This window comes from Pygocentrus nattereri, chromosome 18, assembly GCF_015220715.1.
Source record: "Pygocentrus nattereri isolate fPygNat1 chromosome 18, fPygNat1.pri, whole genome shotgun sequence".
Taxonomy (NCBI): Eukaryota; Metazoa; Chordata; class Actinopteri; order Characiformes; family Serrasalmidae; genus Pygocentrus; species Pygocentrus nattereri.
The window spans coordinates 35,355,514-35,368,327 of NC_051228.1; the positions used below are offsets into that span (position 1 = coordinate 35,355,514).

Here is a 12,814-nt window from a genome sequence, read left to right on the forward strand (position 1 = left end):
TCTAATCGAAGATTTGTTCAGTATTTGAAAATATCTTTATAGACAAAGTTATCCTAATATTGAGGCAACTTGAATGTAAATATAAAAACCTCAAAAAAGATACGGGACTTGATGATCACTAAACCTTCAAATGAAGCTAAAACCTCCACTGCTCTGCCTTTAGACTGTACAGGTGCCAGGATGTAACTGATGCATCATTTAAGGTGGAACAGAAAATTTTTAAAAAAGAAGCTCTTGAGTAGAAAGCAAGCTTCAGCCGTGTGTAACCTCAGTGCTACGTAAGTCTGTGATAATGCAAGTAGAGACTTGGTGAATCATCCAAACACTGCTATTTATTTATTTATTTATTTTTAACAGCTAGGCGGCTGCTTTCTTGGCAATGATGTGAATACATGTACATAGGATGGCAACAAAAGCCACCTGGGGGCATAAACATTGTTAGATGATAGCAGTTAGCTTGCCAGGAAAGCTCTGGTCAGTTAGTGTTAGTTTTCGATTAACCGTGATGTACGTCATCTTGACTTTAGTTTAAAACTACATTGCTTGTATAGCCCAGATATTTCATTATGACATTAAATTACTGCCATACATAACAAATAAATCCTACCCGCCCAGAGAGAGCGAGGCCAACTGTGCTTTCTTGGACTCCTGGCTACAGATGGCTGTAGGGATAAGCGGTAGGGGCAAGGGGTGAAATGGGATTGGGCCTTAGTGTGCTTTTTAGCTTTTGGATGGTTAGCCATGCTATGTTTGCCATGGGTAGCCAAAGACATTATAGCTGTACATATTTTGAGACTCACTCGAAAGAGGCCCTGAATATTCTGCAATAACTCTCGCTAGGACGAAGAAATCTGTACGAAACAGCATGCAATGTGCTCCTCAATCTATAGAGCTTCAAACAAGTCGGGACGCCCCTGCAATCGATTACACATACACTATATTTCCAAAAGTTTTTCACTCACCCATGCAAATCATTGAATTCAGGTTTTCCCGTCACTTCCATGGCCACAGGTGTCTAAAGCTGAGCCCCTAGGCCTGCAGACTGCTTCTACAGACATTAGTGAAAGAATGGGTCGCTCTCAGGACCTCAGTGAATTCCAGCGTGGTACCGTGATCGGACGCCACCTGTGCACCAAGTCCAGTCGTGGAATTTCCTCACTACTAAATATTGGGATTATAACAAAGTGGAAGCGATTGGGAACGGCAGCAACTCAGCCACGTAGTGGACAGCCATGTAAAATGACAGAGCGGGGTCAGCGGATGCTGAGGGGCATAGCGCGCAGAGGTCACCAACTTTCTGCAGAGTCAATCGCTACAGACCTCCAAACTTCATGTGGCCTTCAGATCAGCTTAAGGACAGCGTGGAGAGCTTCATGGAATGGGTTTCCATGGCCGAGCAGCTGCATCCAAGCCTTATATCACCAAGCGCAATGCAAAACGTGGAATGCAGTGGTGTAAAGCGCCGCCACTGGACTCTAGAGCAGTGGAGACGTGTTCTCTGGAGTGACCAATCACGCTTCTCCGTCTGGCAATCTGATGGACGGGTCTGGGTTTGGTGGTTGCAAGGAGACGGTACTTGTCTGACTGCATTGTGCCGAGTGTAAAGTTTGGTGGAGGGGGGATCATGGTGTGGGGGTGTTTTTCAGGAGTTGGGCTCGGCCCCTTAGTTCCAGTGAAAGGAACTCTTAAAGCTTCAGCACCAAGAGATTCCGGACAGTTTCATGCTCCCAACTTTGTGGGAACAGTTTGGGGACGGCCCCTTCCTGCTCCAACATGACTGCGCACCAGTGCACAAAGCAGGTCCATAAAGACGTGGATGAGCCAGTTTGGCGTGCAAGAACTTGACTGGCCTGCACAGAGTCCTGACCTCAACCCAATAGAGCACCTTTTGGATAAATTAGAGCGGACACTGCCAGCCAGGCCTTCCCGTCCTATATCATTGTCTGATTAAATGCGCCTCTGGAAGAACGGTCACAAATTCCCGTAAACACCCCTAACCCTTGTGGAAAGCCTTCCCAGAAGAGTTAAAGCTGTTATAGCTGCAAAGGGTGAGCCGACATCATATTAAACCCTAAGAATGGGATGTCACTCAATTTATATGCGTGTGAAGGCAGACGAGTGAATACTTTTGGAAATATAGTGTAAGTCCAGGTATGTAGCATATTTTTTGGTTCAGATTGCTTCATCCTAACAGGAGTTACAACAGAATATTTGGGCCTCTTTCAAGTGAATCTCCTTGTATATACATAGACAGTAAAAAATATATATACTTATATATATATATATTGCTGTCTATCTGTGTGTGTGTGTGTGTGTGTGTGTGTGTGTGTGTGTGTGTGTGTGTGTGTGCACGTGTGTGAGACCTGCAGGAACGATGACTCTACGCTCATTGGTGGTCATGTTAGGTGGGGGTATGTGTTTGTCTTCCATGTAGCTGCTGTAAGTCATTGGAGCACCGTCTCCTCCTCCTGCTATCTTGCCTTTACCCACGCTGCAGTCATCAGGAGAGCTCCTGCACACACACAAATCAAAATACATCCAAAGAACATGAGGTTATTTGAACCCTCTTAACTCTCACTTATAGCTTATATACCTTTTAAACAATTCTGACGAAATTCAGATTCTAATCACTTTCAATCAGCTTATAAGTAGAAAAGGAGGTTTTATGATCTGAATATACTACAGAGACACACACAGGCAAACAGGCATGCGTAAAAGTGAAGTGGATCTAAGCTTTACTGTAAGCAGAAACTCTGTCAGGGCAGACAAACAAACACTATACTTGGACTGTACTAACCCTGGGGTGGTGTTCAGGTCTGTGGGACCCATTTTCAGTGTTTACCAAAATAAAATATTTTCTTATTATTTCAACCTCAGATTCTTGGCCTTTGCTCATTTTCTTTGAAGAACATATAAAATAACCCATTTTCAGTGCCTTCACTCTGTTCACCCCCCACACATTTATATTACACTCTGTTCTCCTCCTACATGGTTAGTGTGTGTGTGTGTGTGTGTGTGTGTGTGTGTGTGTGTGTGTGTGTGTGTGTGTGTGTGTGTGTGTGTGTGTGTGTGTATGTGTGTGTGTGTGTGTGTGTGAGGGTGAACAACATGGACTGGCTGCTGACTGGCTACAGCTGCTAAAGGAGAACCCTACAGTGGACACTTGTGATATTTTAAACATCTGGTATTTTTACATAAATTGTTTTGGCTCTATTGATTTAAAACAACAATAATGCGGTGGGTCCACCTGACCACTGAGTAACCAACACATCAACACCACACAAGGGTTAAAACTACACTTAAAAAAAGGTTTCTTGGCTAAGATCTACAGTTCTAAGAAAAAACCTAGCTGCTATAGAACCTTTACATTTTGTGGGCGTTCTTTAAACTTTCAAAAGGTTCTTTGCACATGTATCTCGAATGTTGTTTAAAGAATGATCCACTGAAACGTTCTCCAAGGAACCAAAAGTTGTTCATCTATGGTACCACTCCAAAAGCTCTTGCTGACACCTCCGTTTTTCTGAAAATAGTGTAAATAGAAGTAATAAAGTAATAATAAAATTTACACTGTAAAAACTTCTACAAGGACGTCATCTTAGCTTGAAATGCTGCATTTATTGAATGTTTACTATCAAGTTAACAAATGTAAAACACAAATTATATGTTTACTTAATTTGACCTCAAATTTCAAGTCAACCTGGTTATTTACTCTTTTAAGTTTAAAAGCTGCATCATTTATTACAGTGTTTCTGCATCCAGAGTCCTCCACCGTTGCAGATTGTATAAACTAAACATCTTGTGAGTGAGTGTTTATGCCTGCATGACCACCATTTCCTGTTCGGCCAGGGCAGTCATGGCGTTTGAAACCAGAGCTTGGCTGTATTTTGGTGCATGAGAGGAGGGCTTGATTATAGCTATTGAGGATGATATATTGACGCTGTTAAAAAAAATTCTACCTTATTTGAGCTCAGCAGCTGCCCTCTGCATGAATAAAGTCTCTTCATACGAACGTATTTATTAAAAGTGAAGAACATTTTGCCTTTTAAAAAAGTTACTATTTTGGAGATACTCGTTTGTTTGGAAAGCGACAACATGTTGGTTATAGGCATCGATTTAACACTAAAAAGTGTGTTAAAAAGGTTTAGTAATAGTCATAATAGTTCCATCCATCCAACCACCCATTATCTTCCGCTTCTCCAGGGTTCGGCTCGCGGGGGCAGCATCCTAAGCAATGAGGCCCAGACCTCCCTTTCCCCAGCCACTTCCCCTAGCTCTAACACTGTTTAACTATTTCTCACTCACACCTCATGAAAAGAAACAATAAATCTAATGAAAGTGTGGAAACCTTCAATCAGTACCACATTTCTGTTTGTGAGTAGAAACATTATTATATTAGAATTGGAATTTGGTAGAAGTTTATTGCACAATCTTGTTTTGAGGGATGAAAAAGGGGGGCAGTCACTAAAGCTGGAGGTTACCGGTTCGATCCCAGAGCCGACAGCACATGACTGAGGTGTCCTTGAGCAAGACACCTAACCCCCAACTGCTCCCCGGGTGCTGCGGATTGGGCTGCCCACCACTCCGGGCAAGTGAGCTCACTGCCCCCTAGTGTGTGTGTGCTCACTAGTGTGTATGTGGTGTTTCACGTCACGGATGGGTTAAATGCAGAGGTGAAATTTCCCCGTTGTGGGACTAATAAGGGTAACTTAGTCTTAAAACCATCCTAATACGTTTGAATGTATTTATTTATTTTTTTGACATTGACCCAAAGCTGTCGATACAGAACTCAATTGTAAACATAATCAACTACGTAAATACAGTCATAGGCAAAAGTTTGAACACCCTTCTTTGTTGATTTTCTGAGAGAAGATAAATGAGCACATCCTCTGCACATTTTATTGCACAATATCTGTTCATTTGTTAAATTTAACTTATTGGAAAAAAAAATCAAACTATGGCCTGTGCAAAAGTTGTGGCACAAATGATATTTTATGCTACATATTTTTTTCTAGCATGTTAAACTCAGCAAATAAATAATAACTTAGAAAATCAATTAAACATATCATTTGACTTTTGGTGTTTAAACTTTTGTCTATGACTGCATGTAATTAATTATAGAATGACATTCAAAAAACATGTAAGTCACACATGTAGCCAAACTTCTAAGAGCTAAATTGCTGGAAAAAGACCAACAGAAGATAGATTCATCTAAGCGAGCTCTTCTATTGGTCATGACCATTTACACCTTGTATTATGCTGCTGTTGGAAGAAACCTTGTATGTTTTTTTACATAATTTCAAAACGCCCGTTGCTCTTTCCATTGTGTGTACATTTCATGAAAGATGGACTTAAAGAAATGGCCCAAAATGACTTGGAAAAATAGTCTGGTTCCACTGACTTGCATTAAAAGTAAAGTAGGTTTTTTGCTTCTACTGTAAAGTTACTGTTTTTGAGATACTAGGTTTTCCTCAGACAACAGGTGATTAACGTGTTTGATGTCTGAATCAAATCTGCATTTACTTCGGCCTAATTCCATTTAGTTTTTTTACTTGAATGGGTTCCCATTGTGACCAGATGAGATCTGATATTGCTTTTTCCATTTACACTTGTGTTAAACTCTGTGCAAATCTGAAGTGTGTTCTGGGGTGTTTACACCTGGCTGTTCATGTGAATTGAAGTTTCATTTTTTTATTCAAATATAGTTTCATTTTTCTCTTTTCTCTGGTTTAACAAGCTATCCTCATGCTGAATGCTGGCTTTAGATCTCGTTTACTTGTTTTTGTCATTGTAAACCGATTGTCTGTTTTTTATCTACTTAAAATGCAGTTTTAAGAAATGTGAGCCTTTTTAAGTTGAGTAAACTCTAATGTCCTCAACTTAAAAAGGCTTAAAAACTTGATTTCGAATCTACTGTTTTCAAACTAAATATTGAAAATATTGTGGCAAAAAAAATATATACCAAAAAAATCACAATTTAGATAGATAGATAGATAGATAGATAGATAGATAGATAGATAGATAGATAGATAGATAGATAGATAGATAGATAGATGTATTAAAAAGTAACTGAGAAACTTCAGGCAGTGTAGGAACAGCTGAGCTGCATCAAGCGGTTTCTGAGGATGAGCGGTCGCTCTGTCTCTGACAGGGTATTTGTATTCATGAAGCAGTGTGTGTGAAGCGCAGTGTGCATGCACCAGCTCGGGCCCTGTGTGCACATCTGGCCCCAGGCTGATGAGCAGATGTGGAGGATCACTGCTGGAATGTCCCATCACACTCACATCAGCCTGCCAAGGACACGCACTGCCCCAAGCGCTTATAACTGTCCCACTCAGAAGTCTGCCAACCGAGGTATCATATTAACCAATAACCGAGTATTACCCAGATACATTTACTATAGTGACATGTACTAAAAAATGACTTCACTATTTTAAATGCTAATAATTTTACTTCTCTTTAGGTATATTTGTGAGGAAAATCAATCTACTTCAAACTAGTTTATAACTACATTTTAGTCCTTCAGTACTTTAGACACTCTGTTTGTTGTTTCTACATGTTATATTAGTTTAACTGCATCTGTTGGTCACACCTCTGACTTTTGAGGTTAATCTTTTTCATTGTAGATCAAAAGGATGCAAATAAGAGAAGAACAGAGCTTGACCAGGGTGGATTTAGTGATTCTAGGGCTCTAGGCCAAGCACAGGAACAGTCCCAACTATGGAAGGACGGTTTTCAATTAGTGGCGCAACCATCTACACTCAAAAATAATACCTTGCCAAGAGAACTGATTTTAAATCTTGGGTAAAAATCTGCTAAATGCTGTTTCATGTTATTTCTACAAGGCTGAAGGTGATCTCTTATTCGGCAGATCTTTGGATTTTCACGTTCCACCTAAGGCTCACCCCAAAAGACAGGCCGTTCCCTTATGTCTGCCTTGAAAACAAACTCAGCTGCTTCAGACGCAATGAATAAGACAACGGGAGATGACTGAGGGTCTGTTTTCTCATTTTCATCTGAAATGTGCCTAAAACATGCCCGGCTCAGCTGCACAGCTAAACAGGCTAACGTTAGCATGGTTTGGATACCGCATTGTCTGCGCTTATTCTTCAATCAGTATACTGGAGAAATCAGTTCCAGTCCACTGCTAGCTTTGCCAGCTTATATAAAACTAAAGAATAACTGTTCGTTTAATACAAGACGGCTCTAAAGAGGCCAGACAGCTCTTTAGATTTTATATTTTATTCATAAAGATTTATGCTGTTTTTGAAATCTTTCTCCTGGCTCAAATAGAATCATCCATTCGGGAACACTTTATTTGGATGGTCCACTGCAGATTCTTTGTAAATGTTCAGTATATATTTAAGTTACAATCAACCGAATAGTCATTAAATGCCACTGAACTTGAATTTGAGTGTAACGTAGACGGTTCACTATAGACGCTTTGTAAATGCTCAGTCTGCCTTTCAATAGCATGTATGTAAATACCCATTAAGTTCAACTGAAATTGAAAAGAAAGAGTTTATTAAATCTATCCCTAACCCTAACCTTAACCTCAAGACCAAACCTACGCCTACTCCTAACCCTAACACTAACCATTGTCACGATTGGCCCCTCCAGTCTTGTCCATGTGCGTGTTTGTTTTGGTTTTTCTAGTCCAGCCCCCTTGTTTCGTGACTCCCCCCTGTTTTCACCTGTCCCTCGTTTTCCCTTTGTTACTTAAGCCCTGTGTTTGCACTTTGTCTTTGCTGGTCTTTGGTTTGCTGTATCGGTCTTTGATGTTTGCGTTGTCTCAATCTCTGTCTGTCTAGTTAGTTTGATTCTGGTTTATGTCATGTCTGCCCCACGATCTATCCATTTTGGCTCTATGACTTTGGACCGTACTGACCATGACCCTGGTCGCTTACCTCCGCACATGCGTCCGCTACTCCGCTCCCCGTTACAACCATAATGTTGTTGATCAACAACTGAGGATCACCAGAAAGTTTATTAATGATTTAAGTAGCTGTAAAGCATCTATAGGGGACCATCCAAATAAAGTGTGACCATCCATTCATAATTTGAATGAAGCCTGATACGAATTGACTGTTTCTTGTTCAGAGTAAAGGCCGTGATTATTGATTGTGTAAGTGATGTTTACCGTTATTGGCCGTTTCTTTCTAAATAAAGCACTGAAAGTAATGGAGAAGTAAAGTAATAATATAATATACTTGAATATGAGAACAACACTGCAAACTAATAGAATATTGTGGGAAAACATATTTGGCTATACTAGATCTTAATAAACGTGGCTGTTGGCAAAATAATGTAAATAAAAATCTGTGCTTTGGCTGAATGAACGCACAGTACACCCCAGGACACACCTGCCCTTCAGAGCTCAGTACACAAACCCACAAAAGCACAGACCACCATACACATGAGCATCTACTTATAAACTAAAGCGGCAGTTGATCAGACCACCTGAAACGTCCTCTCGCCTTCATAAAAAAATAATAATAATAAGCGCCTGACGCTGTTCCATCAAGCAGTCATGGGGGTTTTCTCAGTGCACATTTGCTGGGGCATTCCCATTTAGGTCCATGCTCTTTAACTTACTGTCATGGTTCCTCCAACCAGGCTCTAAGAACTTCTCACTTGTTATGTCCCTCCTCTGTGTTTGGCTCCTCCCAATGTTTCTCCTCCCAAGGTTCCTTCTCAATGTTTCCAGCTGTTCTTCATGACCTCTCTCTGTATATTTAACCCTCACCTTTGTTCCTTGCCTGGCTTTAAAGTCAGTCTTCTCTGTTGGTTCTCTGTCTTATTAATATTTTGATTCAGGTTTTCTTTTCCAGTTGTGTTTCTAGTTGATGTCTACACTTTGTTCATTATGGACACACTTGTGAACTTCCGACTGTGCTTCAGATGATACCATCTCCTCAATACCAGCAGCCTCCTCGCTTGCCGCTGCCTCGTTACAGAACGCAAAGCTGCCCAAGGATTCAGAGAAACTGTTTAGGGAGTACAAGTGGACACTGTGCCAGCGTCTATGAAAGACAGTACTCTTATGGTCAAAGATGAGGTTTGTTTCATGGCTGAACTCATTAAGGAAAACATGACCAAAGAACACGTCACCCCTGCAGCAGAGGAAGACTTTGAGAGAGAACTGTCCTCTACTATCTTCTCTCTTGCCAGTCCGCAAGCTCTCAAACAGGGGTGGTTGATGGCAGCTCTGCAGGCTTGTCCAGTCTGTCAGCCTGGAAACTCACCTCAGCTGGCTGTGCTGCCCTAAGCTACCATCTCAGCTCTTCTCACAGTGAAGCCTGTTGCTGTAGACTTGACTGGCAGGACAAGCTCCCTAAGACAACAAGCAGTCTCCCAGTCCTTAGCCTTGTTATCACCCAGTCTCTATTTCCTGTCCCCTGTCCCCAAACCTGTCCTGGAGTGTCCAGTGGTCACTCCTCATGCTGTTCCAGTACATTTTCTGTCCTTGGCCCTCCGGTTCCTCTGATGAAGCTCTCCTCACAGCTGACCTCACTGGGGAAGAAGGCCATAAAAGACATTTCCCCTGTGGCAGGAAGATTGTGGGGAAAGATATTCTGCTCCAGATTCTATTTTGCTGGGTAATTTGCGGAGCTGGCCACTGTAACCAATCCAGTCACTCCAGTTTACTCAAACCAGCATCTACCCTTCTAATCTCAGTCTCAGCTCCATGGGGCCATCACTCCTCTGTACTGAGGAGGTTCTGACCAGTTTTACTGTTGTTGGAAATGAATAAGGAAATAAAAACCAGCAGCAAAAAGTACCTAAACAGTACTTGTTAAGTCTTGACTCGTGTTTTCCTTTCCCTGAATCCGAATGAATTTTGCAGTGTTATTCAAATCATGCTGGTATTCTGTTTGTTTACCAGCTTGTTCCTTAATGTTACGATAAAAATGACATCAGGTTACTTTGTTGTCCTTTTTCTTTGGTTTTCCCCCAAATTTCTCCCCAATTTAGTCGTCTCCAATTCCATCCACTAGTTTGGACTCCCCCAATCACACAATACTACCAGCACTAGGAGGGTGAAGGCTAGCACAGGCTTCCTCTGAGACCCGTGAGTCCAGACACTGCGTTTTTTTTTAACCGCCACTCACGCAATGTCACTGGACGGCCAAATATGCCCAGAGTAAAGCGCCACCCGCCTGCTTCCCGAACTTCCAGCCCACAACTGCCCCAATGGAACAGTGCAGGGGTGATGATCGCACGATCATGCCATTAAGTATGATAATTATTTTTCATTTTCAGTGAATATTTCAAGCTGTGCATCCCAGAAATGGTAGTAAAAGAAAAAAATAAGCATATGTACTGTAGTATATGTAGTTAAGTAGTTGTCAATCCTGTTTCCAACATAATCTTAATTGTTTGTTGTGCTTTGTAAACAGTAGCACACTGCAAATCGCAATTAGCATTTGTCAGATGGCGGTACAGTTGCAGTAAATTGCTGGACACCCTCTTGCCAGCTGTTTTAACCTCTTTACCCTTTTTAAAAGCGTTTCTTTGTTGTTGTTATTGTGCGGAAAAGTGGCAGAGAGAACATCGGCCTGTGTTTTATGTTCTGTGATTAATTCCCACCTCATAAAGTCAAGCAGGTTGGGCAGAAGATCAGAACATGTCGCCCTTCCAAGAATGAAGGTCTGATGTGCGTCTGACGGTGGATGAAAGCCGCAGCACCATATGGTGTTTTTCCATCTTTTTTGATGGAGATAAAACTGTGGATGTGATCAATTACGGAGAAATACTAAAACGTATTGCTGTCATCTGTGTGTGTCTGTGTGTTTGTGCAGTAACAAAGTTTAAATGCACTAAGCAGCCTTGCCAGTATCTGTGCGTCTGTCTTTCATTGACTCTTTGGTGAGTTTTGACTGTTTTGTGACAGATTCAATGACTTTCACCATAAAGTGTCCTAAGAATGTGAGACATCACCTAAAAAATTAGCATTGGGCCATCCTAGCCACCTTCACAAAGAACAGATAATCTAATTTACACAATCTTCTCCTTAGCCTAAATCATCCAAGACGCATTTTTTGTCTAAAGTTTTGATTCTTTAGTTCTGCACTCCAGCTACAAGGCTAATTGAACCGGTCTGACTCGATTTATCTCGACCAACCCGCATCTCACCAGTCAGCAATGTGCAAACCGCATGCCTCAAAACATTCGAGGGACACCCAAGTCAAAAGGAAAAACGTATCGATTGCTACATCCATTGTAAAGATGCTTGCTCATGCTCTAGCCTCTAAAGGGATGCTTTCTCAGATGGGAGGAACCTTTGGGAGAAACTTTGGGACGGATTTTTTACAGCCAGGCTGTCTTCAGTAGCTGTGAAAGCCAAAGAAAGCCCAATAACATTACTACTAGGGAGCCGAATGTCTTATTGCATCTTAGTGTTTTTAAATCATCATTAAAAAGAAGAGAATCGATAACTCAAATAACAGAATTGACCGGTCAGATGAGGAGAACAACTAAAAGCTAAAGTATACAGGGTAAATATCTGACTATCTAGATATCTTACCTCAGTTTGACTCCTTTTTTTCTGGCTTTAAAGGCTAAAAACTAGTCTCTCGTGCCCATTTGTGCTAAATTAAGATAGATTTTTGTTTTTAATCAATTTTGTCTGATGATTGAGGTGAGAGATACACTTATTACCTTATAGATAAGCGGCTAGGCTGACAGCCAGGATTGGTTGACCCCACAGGGACTCCCGGCGGTTGTATGACGCATGTGTATAATGCATGCTGAGTATTGCAGTGAGAGAACAATGATGAATGACAATGAAATAAGACCATACATTCAAGCTGGGTATATTTACCCCTTAACATTCCAGGCTTATTATATACTAAGCTTATTGTTCGTTCACTACAGGGACATCAATGCAAACTAATAGAACTTTTCTTAGGTTATAGAAGTGTCCAATAAAACTTTGGGCCCATGGCTTGGTAAGAGGTTAATGCCCACATTTGTGGACTGCTACGTCCAACAAGTTTATATAGGTGTGATGGATATGTGTCCATACTATTGGACCATATACAACTAACTTGCTCTTATTAAATTGGATCCATTAATGTTACATCATTTTTGGAGTTCAGTGTTAAAATGGCTTTGCTGAGGAATGCATGGTGAAAATTTAGGATCAGTTAACTTATTTGCAACTCGGTGATATATTCCGACCTCTAGCTATTATGCTAAGATTAGTTAGCTAGACAGATAATTGCTTGAGTTTTGAGAACAGCTCAAATACACTGGCTTTGTGTGCAGCCAACCACAGGCCTTCACACTCACAAGAAAAATATGCTAATATTCCTTAGCAGCAGCAGCTGTGTGTGTGTGTGTGTGTGTGTGTGTGTGTGTGTGTGTGTGTGTGTGTGTGTGTGTGTGTGTGTGTGTGTGAGTATAAGCAGTAAGAGAGAGTGTGTTAATCTGTACGGTAAATCTTTTCCTGCTCTCTGACTCGGTTCCAATTGGAACAGTTCTTCCAGCATCATACCACTAGATAAATTAGGCCTACTCTGTTCATGTGTGTGTGCGCGGTAAGTGAGCTTGTGACGTGTTATAAATATTTCGACTGCGGCGGTCCATAAAGTGGAGTGGGGGTTTAGTACAGCTGTTTCAAGTTTGCGAGCCGCTGCAGCTCAACGTGTCACTGCTTGTGTATGTGTGTGTGTGTGTGTGTGTTTGGCCCAGGTTTCTAATGGCTCCTGTGCAGGCGCTGCCTGACGGATTAATTGGTAGCCTCAAAACCCAAACAGCTTTCTCTCTACCACATGCAGAACCCTTCATTTCAACACCAGTAGCAAACCAATCT

At 41.3% G+C, this 12,814-nt stretch overlaps 1 protein-coding gene across 3 annotated transcripts in view; it reads right to left on the reverse strand.

Moving 5' to 3' along the window:
• erg (ETS transcription factor ERG) overlaps window positions 1-12,814 on the reverse strand; it is a 105,889-nt gene that overhangs the window by 17,300 nt on the left and 75,775 nt on the right. For all 3 annotated transcript variants that reach the window (XM_017691390.2, XM_017691388.2, XM_017691389.2), the window contains one exon: window positions 2,364-2,512. In XM_017691390.2, the coding sequence (XP_017546879.1) occupies window positions 2,364-2,512 (149 nt within the window). The remainder of the gene's footprint in view (window positions 1-2,363; window positions 2,513-12,814) is intronic.